The 22,547-nt window shown below is 38.0% G+C and overlaps 1 protein-coding gene across 1 annotated transcript in view; it reads right to left on the minus strand.

Moving 5' to 3' along the window:
* The window catches only part of tcerg1l (transcription elongation regulator 1 like), a 109,568-nt gene that overhangs the window by 79,180 nt on the left and 7,841 nt on the right, over positions 1-22,547 (minus strand). Inside the window, exons 4-5 of the mRNA XM_056258095.1 lie at positions 22,128-22,311; positions 7,324-7,500 (exon numbers count right to left, since the gene is read on the minus strand). Of these exons, the coding sequence (XP_056114070.1) occupies positions 7,324-7,500; positions 22,128-22,311 (361 nt within the window). The remainder of the gene's footprint in view (positions 1-7,323; positions 7,501-22,127; positions 22,312-22,547) is intronic.

Genomic DNA, 22,547 nt, shown 5'->3' on the forward strand with positions numbered 1-22,547 from the left:
ATAACAGGAACTCAAAACTTTATCCACGTATTATATCATAAGCCAGAGACAGAATTACACTTCCGATCAAAAGTTTGGTCAGTAAGATTTTTGAAGAAAAAAATAGTTAAAAAAATCTTACTGACTCCTAACCTTTGAGCAACAATGTTATATTCTATTGATTTCCTAAGTATTGTTTTCTATGCAATGTATTGTTTTTCGATGCTGCAAATTTGTCTAAGTTTTGTACGTTTTCAGATTATATATTTCCAGTTTTGTTTCTTTTCATATTTACCGCTGCAGAACAATAAAGTTGTGCACCCCCACCGAATTACGTATCCTCGTGTACTGAGCATGTCGATTTCCAAGTATATATAGAATAACACATCTTTATGTGTGAGCCAAAAAAAACAACTTCTCCCAGATCAGTAAAAGGCATCTATAGACACCATAAGCCTTGGGAATTTGGCAGACAACCCATTAGATCAACTTACTCTGCAACATCTCGACATAAATAGATAAACACCTCTGACACAAACACAGAAAATCAGTTACTCAACTTCATGTTGATACTGTAATCCAAAACTTTTCGAATTCTGGTCATACAATACTCTTCCTCTATCATTTAATTGCAGGGAAAAATTTGGTTTGGCTACAATGGAGTCACACTCAGGGCATCAGTTGAAAGCTTAATCTCTAAGCACAGATGTGTAGGACTCCTGTAATTCAGGCATTTGAAGAGAGCTCAAAGCCGCCTCCATTGGCATTAAAGGACTCCCCCCGCAGCACTGGCACTAACAGAGAGCACGGTAAATAAGTGACTAAACTCAACTCATACACATTGATATAATGGCAACATCTGCTTTCAAAAACATGCATCCATTGCAGCTGCCATCAGCATCCACAGACTCCTCGCCGGCTCTATTTAGCTCTACGTAGGAAGCATCAAATGCATGCTTCCATCATGAAGGTTGATTCAAATGGTAGGCAGCATAATTATTCTAAAATACCTTCTGTTTGGCTTAATTCAAAGGTAGTATCACATGAAAAGCATGCACTGTGTAGCGCTTTCCATCTAAGATGGGGGGAGGTTACGGGGGGAATGCATTTTAGTTGGCAGACAAAGAAAGAGAAATGATTTGATGTATATGTACTTATAATTTATTCAATACCAAAATGTATTCAGCTCAATAAAATTAAAAAAGGACGATTTTACCTCATATTTTAATGTGCTATGTATTTTTATGTGTTATATAGTTAGCTTAGAAACATGTTAACACCAAACTCTGTTGAAATATTTTTTTCTCTCACACATTTCTATAACACTTTATACAAAACAAAATGGTGTCAAAGCAGCTTCACCGACATAAATAGACAGGTGGAGCTGGGGGAGGTGGAGGATTTCAGAGGAACTCTAAGAGCGTCTTGCAGGACTAACTTACATCAAACAATGAACCAGACTATTTAAATGTTGAGCAAGCAATCTCATTGGCTGCAGGATCAGCAAAGGCCAATCAGATTCAGTGTCCTGTGTTAATAATGTGATTTCTTGTAGATTGCATGTAAAGGACATATCAGCCTTTGCCCTACAGAGGTTCATGACTGAACTAGATATTTGTGTGTTGCAAAACTTGCTGCCTATGAAAAAAAATCTGTCCCTTATAAAGTTCCATTTTAGTTAAGATGCTGACTTAAAAGTCAGGTGTCTGTACGCTGTAGACAGCAAGATATCTCACAACAGCCATTGCAAGAAAAGAGTCCCACCTGTGTCCACAGCGTCTCATAAAGTGCTCTTAACACAAATATCTGCAATACATTTTTTTGCGAGCTTAAATGGTTGCACTTTATTTTACAGTACGTGCACTTACGTGTACTTACAGTGTACTTACCTAAGAAAGTACTGGGTTATGTAAGTGTTACAAATGGTGGTGCTGAGAAATATGCACGATGAGGAATAACTTTGGAATGAAGACTTTACTGAACAAACACATTGGAACTAGGAGAAACACACAACCAAACATCAACAAGAACGGACAAACACTATTGAGAACACAGGGTATATATACACTCACCTAAAGGATTATTAGGAACACTAATACTGTGTTTGACCCCCTTTCGCCTTCAGAACTGCCTTAATTCTACGTGGCATTGATTCAACAAGGTGCTGAAAGCATTCTTTAGAAATGTTGGCCCATATTGATAGGATAGCATCTTGCAGTTGATGGAGATTTGTGGGATGCACATCCAGGGCACGAAGCTCCCGTTCCACCATATCCCAAAGATGCTCTATTGGGTTGAGATCTGGTGACTGTGGGGGCCATTTTAGTACAGTGAACTCATTGTCATGTTCAAGAAACCAATTTGAAATGATTCGAGCTTTGTGACATGGTGCATTATCCTGCTGGAAGTAGCCATCAGAGGATGGGTACATGGTGGCCATAAAGGGATGGACATGGTCAGAAACAATGCTCAGGTAGGCCGTGGCATTTAAACGATGCCCAATTGGCACTAAGGGGCCTAAAGTGTGCCAAGAAAACATCCCCCACACCATTACACCACCACCACCAGCCTGCACAGTGGTAACAAGGCATGATGGATCCATGTTCTCATTCTGTTTACGCCAAATTCTGACTCTACCATCTGAATGTCTCAACAGAAATCGAGACTCATCAGACCAGGCAACATTTTCACAGTCTTCAACTGTCCAATTTTTGTGAGCTCTTGCGAATTGTAGCCTCTTTTTCCTATTTGTAGTGGGTCTTCTGCTGTTGTAGCCAATCCGCCTCAAGGTTGTGCGTGTTGTGGCTTCACAAATGCTTTGCCGCATACCTCGGTTGTAACGAGTGGTTATTTCAGTCAAAGTTGCTCTTCTATTAGCTTGAATCAGTCGGCCCATTCTCCTCTGACCTCTACCATCAACAAGGCATTTTCGCCCACAGGACTGCCGCATACTGGATGTTTTTCCCTTTTCACACCATTCTTTGTAAACCCTAGAAATGGTTTTGCGTGAAAATCCCAGTAACTGAGCAGATTGTGAAATACTCAGACCGGCCCGTCTGGCACCAACAACCATGCCACGCTCAAAATTGCTTAAATCCCCTTTCTTTATTCGGACATTCAGTTTGGAGTTCAGGAGATTGTCTTGACCAGGACCACACCCCTAAATGCATTGAAGCAACTGCCATGTGATTGGTTGATAATTGCATTAATGAGAAATTGAACAGGTGTTCCTAATAATCCTTTAGGTGAGTGTACATGTGGCAAACAAAGAGAACTAATAAGTTAATTTACGACACACAGCTGAACCAAATGAACTAATGAAGACGGTGTTGATGGAAACAAGGAGTGGCGGGAAATTGAACAAAATGAACACAGAAGGAAGCCCAAAAACAAACAGACATGTAACAATAAGGTTTGGTATGGGGCAGGTTAAGGGTTAGTCCCTAGTTACTAACCAGTTATTGTAATTACTATAGTAAGTTCATAGTATGTACATGGGGACCAGAACTGTAAAAGGAAGTGCTGCCGCTTAAATATGGATTCAAAGTGAATGATAAAAAATGTAAACATTAAAAATGCATAAACATAAACATTTATATTTGATATATATTTTTACATGTACATAGCCAGTTATAGACATCCGATAACATCAACATTTTAAATATTTAATCACTCACACAAAAATATATAAACACATATACATATTGAAATGTTAATTAAAACATGATGTTGAGATGTGATGAGGTGCAATTTGTGATGAGCCTAATTTATATAGAAAGGAGTGATAAAAACTCACTGCATTGGTATTTCCAGTTATTTAGCAGCCTGTTAAACTGGATTGTGGGACTATAAGTTACAATCCTTAAACACAGCATCCAGAGAGAGCCATACCCCTCAATTATCTTCCCTTACACAACTGTACGACAATAATTCCTAACTTAAGAATTAGATTGCAATCAGAAAGAATTACAAAGCCAATTACAATTCGAATGCAGTGGGCTGATGGTCTGTGGACCAGACATGAAGAGTGATACAGTTACCGCAGCATCAGACAAACATGCATAAACAGTCAATTGTTAGAGCTATATTAAAAGCCTTATAGGGTTTGCTTGCCTGCTTGCTTTAATATTGCTTTTGAGGGCTGGCTAAAAGGAAGAAACTAAGGGGAGGATTCATGTCATCCATACGGGGCATGTTAACAACCACAGCCACATTTCCTATTGATTCATGGCAGAGAATTCATCCCTCACACCCACATACAAGACTGGAGGTGAAAAATACATACACTTGCTTATAAAATATATAGATCTGCACTCAGAATCATGTACACACTCTTATTGACACTTGTGCATGTTTTTTTTTTTACCTCAGGCAATCCACAAGCAAGAGGGACTGAACAAGTTCACCGAACAACAGATGAAGGAAACAGTTAATCAATATGCATGAAGGAAGAGAAACAGACAGAGAGAAAAAGAGAGAAAGAAAGACTGGAAAATAAAAAGGATACGCTCTGTCTGTTTCCCAAAATAAACGTCCGTTCTTCATTCAGTTCAGTCATTATGCACTGACCCTTGATTTAAACCCGTCCACTTCAGCAAAGTGAAACTCTTACTTTTTGAAGAATAATGGAAACACCACGGTAAGAATAACATCTAAACAAGCTCAGCAAGTAGATGGGTGCTCAAGCAGCAACATTTCTTGTAATTGCTTGGGGAAGTCCAAACCAACAACCATAAACCCCTCAAATTTCCTATCAAATCGAATAAGTCTGCATGAAAGCACTGTACACAAACACGCTAACTTTTTTTCTTTTTTTTTTACCAGAATGCACTTTAAAACCTTTCCTTTCATGCGTGCTAAGTTTAAAGTGAAGGAATAAAACAACATGCAGACTATTTCTGACAACCCAGGACTAAACAACTGTGACATTTGCATAACCCAAGGCATTTGCAATTACAATTCACCAATTAGGACATCAGAAGCTTTGTGAGAAAGCAGGCCCTCATTATGAACCCAAGAATCATACCAAGTGGGTCAGACAAAACAACACAAAGCAGGTTGGTTTAAACTTGAGCCAGAAGAAAAAAGCTGAAGCACTGATGAGGAGAGAGTGTTGCTGGTATAGTTTGGTAAAGACAGTTTTGTGCAAACCAAACAGGAACAAAGTTGGTTTGCACTAAATAATAAGTACATTAATCAACTAAAATAAATCAACAGTCAAGCTACAAACAAAAAGTGGCTCATATATCATTTTTTAAGTGATTCTTTCTCCAGATTTCTTCATTAACTCAACTGATTCATTCAAACACACTGATTCATTGTCCTTAAAAGTGAATTATTGAATCATTCACTCATCAGATTCGGTCAACAACACTGATTATTTTAGGAACTAAACAACTGACTATCTTTATGAATGAGTCACTGAATCATTAAGTCAACCAATTCATTTTAACACAGTGATTCATTCAGTGATGAAACAAACGATTAAAAGTTATTCACTCATCCGGTCCATTCAAATACATCAACTCGTCCTTATAAGTGAGTCATTGGATCATTCACTCATTCATTCGGGTTGACTATTTCTGTGTCCCAATTAGGGTTGGGTACCGAAACTCGGTGCCAATAGGGAACCGGTTCCGACGTAAACGGTAGTAACCAGACCGAATAAGAAAGAAAATTTCGGTGCCTGATTTCGGTGCCTAACTTCATTAGGCACACACGCGCACACACACACACACAAGGTCTCTCGCTCTCTCTCTCTCCGCCGTGCGTGTGCTACACAGTTTGGAGCACAGTTTCTTCTGTCTCGCATGCGCGCTCTTTCTCGCAAGGTTTGGCTGCATTTCACGTGTAAAATTACGTGTCAGAACGCCCTCTGGGTGTGCCGATAGTCTGAATCCCATATAGAATCAAGCCAATTCATTGGCTGATGGCGCCGCATCGACGCACTTACGTCGTCATACTATGCTGTCGCGCGCGCGCCATCTGCTCCTCAGATTTCTCTGCCGAAAAAGGAAGCTGGTCGGCAGCGCGAGGAGCTTGGCTGCGTCCCGTTCCCTATTGAGAGATATGTTACACCAACCAGAGATGTTCTCTTTCATAGGTTCACTCAACGCTGCATAGCTAAGAAGCAGTGGATTTGTAGGCTGCTGTATCACGTGCCGTTTGAACTGACGCGCTACAGCGATCTGTCACATTTCAAAGAGCCAAAACGTTATTTATTGTGTGAATCTCGTAAAAATATTGACAGAATCTGACAGCTGTGGATTTGTTCCATATCAAAAGTAACCTTCTCTGTCTTGTCTGTCAGTGTCCTCTTTGTCCGTGATTTTTCTGTGTGAAAAGGGTCATTTGCGTGAGTCTCACGGTCAATGCGTGAGAGTTGGCAGCTCTGCCTGCTAGTAATCTCTATTAATCTCCAGTATTATTACATTGTTTGATACAATATTGTTTCATTTGATATTATGTAAATATGAATTTTTATTTTATATTGGTTTTATTATTACCATATGTTACTTGTATTTATATTGTTTAAAGATTTAAGTTAATATTGTGTCCAGTTTGGCCCTGTAAATTAAAGGGTATTATTTTTTGATAAAGTGTGTGCGGTTTCATTTTCTTAAGTACCGATTTAAGAACCGTTTAAGCACCGGAACCGTTTAAAAAATACCGAGTAGGTACTGGAATCGGATAAAACCCAAACGATACCCAACCCTAGTCCCAATATACATACTTATGCTATCCCCTAAAAGTATGTACTGTTTTTGTGAAGAAAAAGTACATACTTTTGACCGTGCAGAAAAGTAGGCAAGTTTTAGGTACTACGTACTACTACGCCTTTAACGGACCGCAGACCAGTGATTCATTAAACCACTAACTCATCGGAATTCATTCAACTACACTGATTCATTCAGTAATGCCACTTATGCTGCTTGGGGAACCTCAATAGTTCATTCCGCTGTAGCTTTGTTTGAAAATGGACAAAAATGCAACGGGCAATACCATGTCTAAAATGTAAGTTACTCAATATTAATGCCTGTTTTATAAAATAAATAACATATTCACGATCATGCATTCTTGAATAATTCACAAACCCTTGTGACAGTTATATCACGCCATGTTAACTGAAAAAAACACTATTTTGGAAACAGCTGAGCTGCTGTCACTGCAAAATATAATTAAGTGAATGAATCACTACTTTTAGTAAGTTACTCCCAAAAACTGCAGATAGGATAGGATCCTTTGGGACTGCGGTGGCGTTTGATAGGCGACCGCTGGGGATTTTTTTCATGAGCACATTGAGCACAAGGACACTAATAAAAGCTTTTTCTGTTGTACTCCTACCTGCATGAGGTGTCATCAGAAACGGAAGCTTGATGGGTGAGAGCGAGAGCAGGTGGAGAGGGTGAGCGGAAGAGACAGATGGTCCCTGTGTCACGTCAGAATCCATCGCCATCATGGCTGCTGCTGCCAGAGCGATGCGTTTCGAGCTTCCTCTTCGCTTAATGGCCACGGGACATCCTGAAAAGACAAATACAGATTGATAAATAGTTGACTTTGGATATAACACTGTATGTTTTGGCTGGCCACTCTTTTGCTGGTCAATCTAACAAAATGTGATAATTAATGTTTAATTTAATGGTTGCACTTGAACTGGGATGGGAAAATTGTCCCAGTAAATCAGTAATGTCTGTGTGGATGTGGATTTTCTTCTTCATAATCAAACTATCTTTTTTCCATGTTTGTTTTCTATGCTGTTAATATGAAATATATGAAGGCAGATTACATATAGTTATCTAGTCTTTGTTCTGGGGTTTAACTGGCTGCCAAATGTTTCATGGGCTTTGCCTTTGAGTTTCATCAAAGTGTTGGAAACCTTATCAAATCTGAACACAATCCCAAACCCTCACACACAAATATCTACTATATGTGAGTCCGTGAACAAGCCAAACTCTATAACTGCACATTAGAGACATTAGAAGAAATGTGGTTTGTAATTGAATTATGTGGAGTTATGACCACCATGCAAGCAAAGTCAACTTCATCCTACATTTATGCATTTGGCAAATGCTTTTTGCTGCAAATTAAAAAAAAAAAGTATAATGTGCATAAAGTTACAGGCTATCCATAGCCGTTATATCAGTATGTGCGCATGCTGGGAATCAAATCCATGACCATGGTGTTACAGCGAGCTCTACCAACTCCATATATCGTAGTTTCCATAGCATTTCATTAAAAAAATTGCAAGCCAGTGTGTTTTTTAAGAACTACACTGTAAAAAAAAAAAAAATGTTGAAAGGAAATACCATTTCAGTCTTTCTACTTCAAAATGTCACATTCATTTCAATGTGATACATGCCGTTTGTAATTACTTGATAAATTTACTAGCAATTTCTGAGTGAAAACTGTTTCCACGTGATTTTTTTCAGTGTATGAATTTTTAAAGATCTAAAACTGATATTATATGTAATTACCGAAGAGCTATTGAATGTAAACATGAACAACAGCAGTGACTCCCATAAAGCGCAGCGAATAACACTCCAGAATACACTGACTCCAGCCACACCATCTAATGACTTGTGTATTTGTATATGTTTGAATATTTTGCCATAACCAACACATTGTATTTTACATTATAATCAATGAATAAAAGTGACACATTGAATTAAAATGTGACATTTTGAAGTAGAAAGACTGAAATAGTTCTAATAAAGTAGTAAATACCTTGCTGTTTTTCATGATTTTTACTATATTTTTTGCTCACATGAAGGTTTCAATGTGATTTGCTTTGGTTCATGGTTTAGAAATCTTTCTTTTTTGGGGCGTTTTTGCCTTTATTATGATAGGACAGTAAGCAGACAGGAAGGGAAGTGGGAGAGAGAGGGGGGACGGGATCTGGAAAGGTCCGCGAGCCGGGGCTCGAACTCGGGTCGCCATCGCTATATGTCATGGTTAAGAATTCTTTATTGCAGATGTTTTTGAAATGCCTAGCCGAAGTGGATGGTAGTTGTGCTCTACAATGTACCTAACTTCACTGTGTTGTCAAAACCATGATGAAGATCCCTTATTAGTCACCTTGGTGAGCTAACACACACATGCTCGTCTCATCTCCACCGTTTCCAGCGCCTGCCTCCCCTGAGCGAGGGAAATGCTATTTAACGAAACCTTGAAGAGATCTTTGGAGTGAGCAGGCGGGGTGTTTCTTCCACGCTGAGCAGCTGAAACACTTTATCTAATGGTACAGAGTGGGCGGATCAGAGCCAACCAGAGCAGTTAGCATGCACATGTAGCGCACTGGAAATCAGGCCACCTGGGAATATATCATATGGAACGGCTCCAGCACATCCACTCTCCCATACTGCGAGAATGCTTTAGAAGGAGGAAACACAGAGGGTTGGGGAGGGAGGAATACTCTGTCATCTGACAGCTGAAGCAAAGGGTATGGGGACTGTGGATTAAACTCTACTAACCTTTTAGCTTGAAAGTAATGATAAATGTGGATCTAACTGCTTCACTTTAATACCTAGCCGCTGGAGATGAAGTGACAGGTGCACAGATCACATAAACAATGCATCGTTCATCAGGAAGCGCTCTCCGCGGACATGACGTGAAATAGAAACCTTGAACTATACATCCACTGAGGGCTTCTCTTGAGAGCCAGCCCGGCACGCCATGTGACTTTAGCAGAGGTAAATCCTCAAAAGTAACACTGCTCGGAAAATAGCACTCATGATATATAATAAAACCTATTTCTTTATTTTGTCGCTGGGTGCTGCCTTTTGACAGGTTTAACAAAGAAGGAGAAACACTATAAATACTACGGTGGCCAAAGGCTGCAGGAATGAGGGCATTTTCCCAGTCTCAAGGGGAGCAATTATTGCTGTGCTCCTAAGAAGTGTCCTCAACCCTGCCTAAAACAAGTCCTTACGCTTTATGCTTTCACAAGTTACGTTTGAACCACAGTCAGTGTTTGTTTTGACATCTCAGCCATTTACCCCATGATAGTTCTTCGAGCTGTACAGTAATGAACTCTCCCAGAAATGTTTCTTTTTGTTACAGTATATGAAAGTTGCATTAAATCTAAAATGAAAAAATATGAAATATGAGCATGTATTTTTAGATTGTATGTTTCCCTTATCCCAGATACTTCAACAGAGGTAATATACTATAATATTTAAATAATAATATTTTATATCTATCACAAAAATATTTTTTTCATAGCAAGTAAAAAACCAAGAAGCTTTTTTTTTGTGAATAAATATTTATTTATAAACTTTCCCTTAGTCACCACAACCAACAGTTTGGGCACTAATACATTTTTATCCAAAGTTACAAAATGACAAATATAAGACAAGACAAGCGTTAAAGGTCAAATTATGCAAATGGAAGATTGTTTCCGCCACGGAACAAAAAACTGCGTCATAAATCACAATTTAGAAAAAAAAAAAACATTTCATAATTTTTTACACCTCACAATTCAGACTTTTTTTCCGCAGAATTGGGTCAGAATTGTGGGGGGAAAACTTGCATAATTGCAAAAAAAATAAAAAATAAGGTATAATTGCAAGTTTATATTTCACAAAATATATTATTTCTCAGAATTGCGAGTTTACAAAATATACACTCACCGCCCACTTTATTAGGTACCCCATGCTAGTAACGGGTTGGACCCCCTTTTGCCTTCAGAACTGCCTCAATTCTTCGTGGCATAGATTCAACAAGGTGCTGGAAGCATTCCTCAGGGAGTTTGGTCCATATTGACATGATGGCATCACACAGTTGCCGCAGATTTGTCGGCTGCACATCCATGATGCGAATCTCCCGTTCCACCACATCCCAAAGATGCTCTATTGGGTTGAGATCTGGTGACTGTGGAGGCCATTTTAGTACAGTGAACTCATTGTCATGTTCAAGAAACCAATTTGAAATGATTAGAGCTTTGTGACATGGTGGAAGTAGCCATCAGAGGATGGGTACATGGTGGCCATAAAGGGATGGACATGGTCAGAAACAATGCTCAGGTAGGCCGTGGCATTTAAACGATGCCCAATTGGCACTAAGGGGCCTAAAGTGTGCCAGGAAAACATCCCCCACACCATTACACCACCACCACCAGCCTGCACAGTGGTAACAAGGCATGATGGTTCCATGTTCTCATTCTGTTTACGCCAAATTCTGACTCTAACATCTGAATGTCTCAACAGAAATCGAGACTCATCAGACCAGGCAACATTTTTCCAGTCTTCAACTGTTCAATTTTGGTGAGCTCTTGCAAATTGTAGCCTCTTTTTCCTATTTGTAGTGGAGATGAGTGGTACCCGGTGGAGTCTTCTGCTGTTGTAGCCCATCCGCCTCAAGGTTGTGCGTGTTGTGGCTTCACAAATGCTTTGCTGCATACCTCGGTTGTAACGAGTGGTTATTTCAGTCACTGTTGCCCTTCTATCAGCTCGAACCAGTCTGGCCATTCTCCTCTGACCTCTGGCATCAACAAGGCATTTCCGCCCACAGAACTGCCGCTCACTGGATGTTTTTTCTTTTTCGGACCATTCTCTGTAAACCCTAGAGATGGTTGTGCGTGAAAATCCCAGTAGATTAGCAGTTTCTGAAATACTCAGACCAGCCCTTCTGGCACCAACAATCATGCCACGTTCAAAGTCACTCAAATCAACTTTCTTCCCCATACTGATGCTCGGTTTGAACTGCAGGAGATTGTCTTGACCATGTCTACATGCCTAAATGCACTGAGTTGCCGCCATGTGATTGGCTGCTTAGAAATTAAGTGTTAACGAGCAGTTGGACAGGTGTACCTAATAAAGTGGGCGGTGAGTGTATATATTTTTTTTATTATAAATGTTGCCAACTAATATAAATAAGTTGTGAGTTGTAGGATAATAAGTATAAAAATAAATTACTAAAACTAAAATAAAAATTAATTAAAGCCAAACAGAAATATAAAAAACACAGAAAACTGATAAAAAAGACAAAATCACATCAAATAACTAAAACTTAAACAAATTAAAATGAAAAATAAAAGCTAATTCAAAATGTGTGTGTGTGTGTGTGTGTGTACGTGTGTGTGTACGTGTGTGTGTACGTGTGTGTGTACGTGTGTGTCTGTGTTGACGTCTAAGTGTGACATGTTTCTAGCAATCTCTCCCATCTCTCTCAGGGGGTCTTGTTTCAGAGAAATTGAGCAGAAAGATTCAGGCCAAGACAAGGGTAAATGTAGCGGGAGCCTTCAGCGCTCTGGAGCTGTCCGTCCTGCTGCGGTGCTGAAATGGCGAGTGATTGCACTTATGAAACTTTGGGCCACTTATGTGTGCTTCAGACTACACTGCCATCATCTTGATCCACAAAGAGGCTCTGTGTCAGAGTGTCTGTCTCTCTCACTATGCTGTCCTCCCACTGTTACCTTAGTTACCTGGTTAACAAACCACCTACAACTTATTCTGTTGAATTATGCCATCAGTCTCCCCAAACTCCTTCTGTAACATAAAGGCCAGATAATGCTGAGCACCTCTTTTCAGGGTAAACGTGGATTGAAGGTAACTGCCTGAAGAAGAGGCTTTTAACGGTCATTTATGAAGTAAGAGAGTTGAGTTGAGAAAGAAGTTTGGCGGAACAACAATTTTAGTAAAATGGTTTTGAAGTCAACATGACTTTCTTAACGCAATAGTTCAACCAAACATCAAAATCTCTTTACATTTGCTCCTTTACTCATGGGTTTCTCAAAAGCACTATAAAAGTGGCACATTCTTTTGCTTCGGCATCTTTTAAAACTTGCCCCTATGCTTTTTAAATACATGGAAAAAGAACAACGAAACTGTGGCAAGGGGGGCGTGGTTAAGCTAAGTCTGTAATGGGAGAGAGGATCGGGAGACAGGTGCGGCGTGAGTGGGTTAAGTGTGAATGACAAACACCTGTGTCTTATTTCAGTAATTGGCGTGGGGAGACGGATAAAAGTCACAAGGAAACGAGAGAATGGCTGAGAGAGACCGGAGGAGACTTGTGGGTGAACTGGACTGAGACAGGAGAGAAAGAGTGGAGATCGACGACAGCGAGTGACGTCGAATGACAGCTGATTGCAGCGAACTGAGTCTGTTTTTGTTCAGCGCACGTTGCGCGACTTTTGTTTATGTGGAAAGAGTTTTGAGTTTGAATAAATACCCACAGTCTCCTCAAGCCGACCCTGTCCTCTTCCTTCCCTTGATCTGAACGTTTACATCTGCTACAGAAACCTTTTCAACTTTTTGTGATCCATGAAAAAAAAAAAGTCATAAAGGTTTCAAAATACATAAAAGTGAGAAAAAATGATGACCTTATGTTCAATTTTTTGGCGAACTGCGCATTTATGATCGTACTTTGCACAATCAATCTGCCCACTTTAGGAAAAAGATGTTTTGCCTTTAAATCTAAATCTAATTTAATAATGTTCTCTGCCTTTGAAATGACTTTATATGAGCATGTTGCTAAAAAAATCTATTTATCTGCCATTTACTGTACCTTTGACTAATAATTCTAATAACCATCATCTTTATTTATTTATTTATGAACATTTATTAGAGGATCAGCCCCATGAGATGAAACATCTCGTTTCATCTAACATCTGTTCATAAGTTACTAAAGCACTGTTTCCATGGAGCTCTGACCGTGTGTTTTAACCTTTCCATCGACAGAAATGGCCAGGGATGTATTTACCTAAACCTTGCATACTTACTGATAATCACACTAACGTGAATCAAGAACAACACATAATAAATAAATCAGCGTAAATATTAGTTTATCAGTGCATGACAAAAGGCAGGAGAATGTTTTAAGTATTAACTTAAGTCTCTTTTAGATTTTCCAACCCAGTCTCTTGTTCATGCATACTGTATCTATAGCACGAATTCAGTTTGGCACTTTAAAGGTTGCTTTTTGGACCTTTAAAATGAAAATCCAGGAAGGTTTAGGGGTCTTGGCCAAGGTAAAATGCATTGCTGGGATATGAACAAGTGCCAATATGTATTGATTTGAAATTGTGTTTGCTGGCTGATTTGCCTTAATGGAGGGCAAAAGAATTGCAGCATGCTCTACAAACATATTTTCAATCCATGAAAGTTATTGCATGGGTTTTATGAATAATCAGACTTATGACTTATCAGATGTAAATATCAGACCAAATGACACTGTTATGATAAATATGGACCCAGCTAACAGAGAATGTGTTCTCAGAACCAAATGTTCTTCTAGTAACATTAATAGAATATTCGTTCATATTAGAAAGTTATCTGGTCTTTAATAATTTTCTCAAAATGTTGGCACAAAAATTTTATTTATATATCGTTCATGGAGCATTTTTTCATAACTAAATGGGAACGTTAGCCAAATGTTCTTAGGATATATGTTTGTCAGCTGTATAGTGTCGAAAGACCAGGGTGGATATTTCTTAGGGCCAAAATCGTTGATCCTGTTGATCCTGGAACAACATTCCTGTCCGGAAACATAGTCCTAACCCTATCCCTACTCCTAAACCCAATCTTACCCATAATTTATCCCTAAAATCAAAGGGAATTGATAGGTGAATAACACTGATGTAGAAGCACATACGTTGTAAGCCTAAACTTGACATAAACTGTAAACAAGTCCCTCAAATCGTATTGATTGATTGATTGGAATGTTGTTCCAGGATCAACAAAAGTATTAATACAGGAACATGTTGCACTTGGTGAAATCAGGTTCTGCAACAAGTGTGCAATCAAAAGTCAAACTCAAACGATCAAATACATATCAACGATTGTACCATCCGGGTCTGCTTTTACTTCCAAGTCATTTTAAGGGAAACATCTGCCGATATACTTAAAGTAAACATCATTAAGAGCTCCATTATTTCTCTTGAGCTATTAAAAGAGAAATCTATGACCAATACAATCATGATGTGCAGTATAATTTGCTTAAATATGGATTGCTTGAGACACCGCTCAACAGATTGTGCCCTTGAAAATGACCTAAAAACTCTTTTATAGACATGAACTCCCCCTGAAAGTCATTGTTTAATTCACACAATATGGAGCTCCACAGTGTATAATTAGTATTCGCACATAGTCTGCAGTAAAAGTGTGACAGACAAATCAATGTTTCTTATTTCAAATGTGACTAGATCGAGTCATATGCTGTTGCACTGCAGTGGATTCTTCTAGCACAGCTAAAGTAAACAGAGTTTATTTCTGTTTCTTTCCCATTTTGATGTTCTACAATGAATGAAGTGTTATTGATTTCAGCCTTTATCTCTAATGAGATTAAACTGTTTCTCAAATTTTCGGTTATGAATCTCATGGTGGCACAAAATAAAAGCATGAAAAGTCCCATGTGAAGGTGTTTAAAGGCTCATTAAAGTTCCCATGAGAGCTCCGGCGTGATCCATTCAAGGTGGGCCGTTTTGGCTTCAGTGCACACTTCTAAATCGCCTGCTCAACTTTTAAACTCTATTTTCCAGAAGCTGCGTATTTCTTGACAAGGCAACCAGAGTGACTTTTCACGTTCCATTAGGTCCTGTCAATAAGACCAGGCTAAAATTCATGGAGATGAAAAATGAGATTTTGGAGCGGGTCTGTGAAGCAGAGGAATGGTGGGTTAAAGTAAAAATGACTTTTTGGCCTAGAAACCACAGTGTAGAACCTGAAAATGCACACAACAGAATGAGCCCTTCTCAGGAAAGCCCTCAGGAAGCATTTCAATGCTTTCACCTATTAGATGATAAATGAACGACCCTGAGCGAGCTAAAATAAAGCCTGAACTAGTTTGGCTGTCTAAAACATGAGGCATTTTTCCTACTCCAACTTTATATTCATTAATTGCTACAAAACTAATGTAACATTTTAATTGATTGCTTAGTTTTGATCAAATACTGGAACCAAATCATTTTCATGTATTTCGATGTTTCCAGCACCGTTATTCAACAGTGCTGTGGCGATGGATGGATGGATGGATGGATGGATGAATATATGGATGGATGGATGGATAGATAGATAGATGGATGGATAGATAGATAGATAGATAGATAGATAGATAGATAGATAGATAGATAGATAGATAGATAGATAGATAGATAGATAGATAGATAGATAGATAGATAGATAGATAGATAGATAGATAGATAGATAGATAGATGATAGATAGATAAACTTGGATATTTAAGTAATTTCAACTAAATTATTTAAAAAACTGACTTTAAAAATGAGTTGAATCTTGATTAACAAAGCAATGTAGAGTAATAACATACAATGTCATAACTTTTCGATCATATAACTGTTTACAGTAAAAATGAAAAAAATTCTCTATTTACTGCTGACTTCTTATATTTATGCTCATATATTAAATTTCATTGTTTTCACTATTTTAACTCGTTCTGTGTTTTTACTTTTCCATCAACGCGCTAAATTATTCCTCAGAGACAGCACACTGTTATATTCCATAAACCATATAACTGTACTTATTGATTTTCACGCTAATGCAAATCAAAACGGACGAACACATGACAAATAAATCGACATAACATATTTGTTTATCGGTACATGACATCCAGCTGCAGTGGTGTTATGGATCGATACGTAGCTTACCTCAGAACAGGGATGGGAACCTTCAAACGGTGGAGTGTAATGGCCCTGAGGGATAAACTGCACTGAAGATGGAAACATACGTCTGAGTTATTACGCCTTCTATTTTGTACTGGACATATTTCTTATTTCCTTTGGTTAGATGTAAACACTGTAGAGCACATATTATTAATGATGGACCTGGAACGCATTGGCTGGCGGCAGATTCTGTGCTGGGTAGATGAAGAATGCCCGAATACCAGAAAAATTATTTGCTTCGGATATTGATTTGCTCTGTTTTCATTATGCCACGATTGTATGTATACGCGTTTACAGGCTTGCACCTTCAACAATCATTTTCTGAACATACCCTCCTATCAGCCCATTTTTCTTTGGTCTTGCTTTATGGAAAAAGTAATTAGTAAAAACTAAAATATGAAGTCATTTTAAATGGTAAATCTGTAGAACATCATTTTGACTAATATCTGTTTCCCTCCAGTGACGTGTGTGCATGCAAGTTGTATTTCTATATACTTTCTTCGTATCATTCATTGTGCATGCAAGTTGTATTTCTAAATAATATCTTCGTATCATTCCAACTGTTGACACAAGAGTACATTGTTTTCTTCTAAATGTATACATTACATATATACATTTGGCAGATGCTTTTATTTTAACTTACATTGAATTGGGAGTTGAACCCATGACCTTGGTGTTGCTCTGACTATGCTGTACAGTTTGAGCTACTGGAATGTACAATTTACTACATCCAATTGTCTCTTTCAAATACATTTTCAGTTGAAAAAATCTGCCAATTGTCTCTTTAAGGTGAAAAATCTGGCAGGTGAATTTTCAGGTGAAAAATTAGACAATTGTCTCTTTCATGTGAATTTCTAGGTGAAACAATTGCCCATTGTCTCTTACAGGTATAAACAATCTGCCAATTGTCTCTTTCAGGTAAATTTTCAGTTGAAAAATCGGCCAATTGTCTCTTACTAGTGAAGTTTTCAGGTGAAAATCTTCCAATAATTGTCTCTTTCAGGTGAAAAATCTGCCGATTGTCACTTTCAGCAGAAAATGTATTTATAGCTGAATAATAATACCAGAATATACAGTTCTGCTTGTGGATATCTATTTCGACTTGCAACTAAGCACCTTAAAAAAATCCTAGAATATCTTTGCGAGATTTGATGCCACTAACCTTTACAACTTGGGTATATCCAGTGATTAGCTCTTCAGAAACGCTCATGTTAACCTAGTACCAGACAGCAAATTGGAACTTCGATTTTGGGATCGTAGCTGCCAGTTTTGTGTGCAATGTGCATAAGAAAGTCAGTTAAAAAACTGCGGGTGTGACAAGTGAGACTAATACTGTGTTCCAGGCTTATTAAAATCGAGAAAGTTGAGGAAAACACCGTAGTATGACAGATATCAGCACTATGAGAGAAAAAACAGTCCTACAACACTCTTTTTAAACAAAAGGCAAATGCTGTGCGCGCCGCACCAATTTATCACCAGAATTTCTAGCAGCCCTAATAAAGTACGCTGTTACCTGAGGGAAAAGCTCTTAAACTGATGCTGACCTCTGTGGATGTGTTTGCAGACGTCAAGAACTTCCTTTTCCCTGCGGTAAGGAAGTGTAACTGCGAAGACACAAATTGGACTTCCTCACAGTGTTCTTCGATTGTGAGAACGCCACACACCCCTGGCACCAATTATTGCCTCGACTCATGCTCATCAACGGCTCAAGCCCGTGAGGAGGACTTTGTAAGAACAACTCTCAATACCACTCCAGAACTGATTCCCGGACACAGACATCTGCCTTCTGAAGTTCAATTTTTCCCCAAAGCTTTGTTGTGCTGAGGGTGAATAACTATCACTTTGTAACTGACGCAGAGGTGTGTTCAAAAAAATGGTTTGATCCATTCACCTTTATGTCGAGCTAAGCTCATCAAAGGTGGAGACAAAGATCAAGTAGATTTTGTAATTCTGCAGATCAAAGATCAACTTTCTAATTCTCAGGCAACTTGCCTGTGGCCTAGAGAAACAGACAGGAAACAGAAGGGCTGAATGCTTATTTTATGCCCCAAAAGAGTTATAAAAGGAAAGTTTTGGATGTTTAAAGAACGGTTTTGAGGTGCCAACATAATTTGATGCTCCTTTCAAACTCCACGATGGCCTATTCCTGAATGTAAAATAATAGTTTGAAGGCTTCCAGAGAACTTTCCATTCCATTAAATATTCAAGTTTTTTCCTCATGACCTTCACAGCAGCATGCAAGACCGTAATATTAACCATAAATCTAACTTTAAATATATACACCAATTGTTCACAACAAACAGATTTGCATACATGCATGAGAAACAAGTAAGTTTCTCTCATCTCAACGTTTTTTTTTTTTCAGTCACAGAAACAGACTGCTGGTGTTTTTTGGGTTATGGGGTGTAGAGATATGATTTTGGGATGATGAAGCGTAGAGAGGTAACCACGAACCATAGAAGTATTTGACAGATGGCAGCAGACTCCACTTCCACACCCACATCTGTTATTTCCATCATAATATTTGTCACCTCAATTCCACAAAAACCCTCAATGGGTTAGGAAAAGCACACGCTACAAGACCGAAGCTTGACAACCTGCTCACGTGCAGAGATTCATCATTTCTTGTCTGCAATGTTATTGCCGATATGGTCCTTACTTAAAACAGTTCAGGCGAAATTAAAATTCTTTCTTTTTGTTCCAAACCTCTACACAGCTATTTTTCACTATATATACTGTATATATGTGATGTATATATATATATATATATTGGAGATACTCAAACTGGGTTACTGCTTCGCCTAGAGAAAGTCTGAACTTCAGAGAGAGATTATTCAGGGTGGTATATCTCAAACAACTGTCATCAGCTATAGAAAGAGACTTTTTCAAACCTCATTGCTAGCCGAAACCTACTAGAATATGTTGTAAAGATTGTATAGCGAATGTAAGAATGACTCACCCCCTTCTACACAACACATACTGTATTTACACAGAGTCTCTCTCATACTGTCAGGATAAATGCTCCCATGGCCTCTGTTTGCCTTTGAACTAGAAATAGAGCAATCTACGAAATAAGGGATATTGGACATATATAGTTGGGTGGCCTGATCACATACATTCTACTCAGTAGTTCTGTTCCCTAAAGTGAGCTCCCTACCTACAGCAATATAAGGCTTTAAAGTCACGCTCGCAGCACACACACACACACACACACATATATATATATATATATATATATATATATATATATATATATATATATATATATATATATATATATATATATATATATTATATTCTCAAAATGAACTGAAGAATACCAGGGGAAAAATATTGAAGAGTTTTCACATTCACATTTACAATATGTTCAGAATGTTTATTATCTTTATTAACACGTTTCAAACCTTCCCTCTATTCTAAAGCACACTTGAAGTTTTAAAGATGTAAAAGCACAGAAGAAAAGGTCAAAAATGTACCGTCAGTTCAGACTCTGTGCTGCTATTCCATTCACTTTCACTCATTAAAGACTTTGCGGCCTGAAAGACAGAAAACCCTCAACAGGAGTGAACTTTTCATCTCTCAAGGACTAATCTTTGAATGGCACATGAGTGTATCTGCAATCTAATTCATCACTGCCTATACCTGAAAGCATCTACAGCTAAAGACTTATGATCAGGGAAGAGCACAGGTGTAGCACACTGTCTCTCTGCTGGAGGACAAGAGTGTTTAAAATTAAATGCAGAGCTGGTACACTGCTCAGCTCTATCTGAATCAGCTCTATCCCTGGTCTGTTTTCAATTTAACTTGTTCACTGTGGGTACATTTAACTTAGGAGAATATTTTAAGGGGTCACTTCATGCGTTTTGATCGATTGGATTACTAGGTGTGTACATTTACACACTTGCCCCTCTGTAAACCAGAATAAGTTGGCAAAACTCAAATAAAAATTATAATAATTTACATCAACATTGTTACATCAAAAGCAGAACTGGCAGATTTTATTTTGTACTCATGAATTTTAATTGTTCTCATTTCTAAATAAGTTAAGCAAACATTAAACTTAAAATTATCAAGTAATTTTAACTTAAGTATTTTTAGAAGTGTAACATGAACTATTGTTTTTTTACTAGCAAATTCAGTAAGTGCTATACTGTAACTTGCTATTTGGTAACACAATGCTTTGAAAGCATTAGTATAGAAATTACTGAGTTCAGCTAGTAACACATTTAACATACCTGTATTCAAACCAAGCTCATGCTCTACTGGCCACCATGATAGTAACCCTCCAAAAAAAAAAAAAAAAAAAAAAAAACATAACAGGAACTCTTCTAAATTAGCATAGCAAAACATTAAACACTACTAAATCTCCCACTTAACATTAATCTTGCACAAAAATAATTATATATTTTAGCACTTACTCTCCCTTCCGAAAGTCAAGGCAAAGCATGATGGGAAATAGAAATTTCAGTCCAGTTTCTTTTAAACTTAAGTTTGTCTAAATGAAAAGAAACAAGTTCATAAAACTCAAAACAGTGAAACAATTCCGATTACTTAAAATGTGTCATTTTTGTGAACTCAAGAGAAAAATAAAATTCGAAATATTCATAAAAGTTCATTTGATTGAACTAATTTGTTTTATTTAAGTTTACCCTACTCAAATCAATTAATTATTTTGAGCATTAGGGTTTACATAAATGGATCTGATACTATTCCCACACTACTGATCACTCAGCTTTCAGACTTCTGTATGTATGCCGATGTAAACTTTGCAAGTTTAACTTTTTTAAGTTGTATTAAATCATGTGTATGTGCATTTTTTGCCAAACTCTGCTATACAAAAAAAGTGCACTCTGAATTTTTTTTTCATAAAAATACTTATTTATAATGGATAATAACAGCCAGAGAGGGATAAATAGGTCTTCTATACTCCTTTATAGATAAACACCAGTTTAAACACATGCATTAACTTTTTAAAAGGTACAGTGTTCAAAATATATTGCAAAACAGTAATGACCCTAAGATGCATAGTATACAAATTGTCGTATACATTTGTCAGGTTACCAAAATCAAATGGCATAATTCGTTTTCTACTGCATACTAATTATTACACACTCTTAAGCAGTCTTCAATGCATGCTCTAGTTGATTAAACCACACTATGATTGAAAATGAGCTGAAATTTGAAGTAATTTCAGTTTAATTTCATAAGCACAAATCAACCCGCCTCTCTTCCCACACATAAACACAAAAACAGAGTGACAGCCTCTCTTCGGTTTTCGCTCCGTAAAATCTCAGTTGACAATCCTCCAATATTGTTACATCAAGTTAAAAAAGAAGATTAACATTACAAAGGAAAAACTGTTTAAAAAGAAACTAGAAGCAGAAAGTGAAATAGTCTAGGGAGCAAATAGAAAACAGAAAGCTTTATTAAAAAAAAAAAAAAAAAAAAAGCCCTCTGATGAATGTTAGCTAAACTGCTAGCCAGAATCACAAAGGTAGAGAAATGGGTGTTAGGATCGTAAATTCTCCCACCTACCTGAAACACGCCTAGGTGTCAAAAGTAGAGTGTGGATATTCCTGGAGGCTGCAGCTGGCCTACATATGCTCAACGCTGTTTGATTCGTCCTCAGCAGTGGTTTTTCCTGACGCTGGAAAATTCCCATTTCCTCTGGACTGATCCAGGTGGTTTCAAGAGCCAAAGTGTTGTTGTTTAGATAAAACTGCAAATGAGAGATCAGAAAAACTGTGCAGTTACAGAATGGCAAAAAATGAAAGTTTCCGAAGAACAGTTGTTCATGCCCACAAGCGGATATGAGGTTTTGGATGGACGGATGGATGGATGGACGGATTGACTAATGGATGGATGGATGGACGGGTGGACTGATGGACTGATGGACGGATGGATGGATGGATGGATGGATGGATGGATGGATGGATGGATGGATGGATGGATGGA

This window comes from Rhinichthys klamathensis, unplaced genomic scaffold (genome assembly GCF_029890125.1).
Source record: "Rhinichthys klamathensis goyatoka isolate OS25496 unplaced genomic scaffold, OSU_Roscu_1.1 h1tg000148l_1, whole genome shotgun sequence".
Lineage (NCBI taxonomy): Eukaryota > Metazoa > Chordata > Actinopteri > Cypriniformes > Leuciscidae > Rhinichthys > Rhinichthys klamathensis.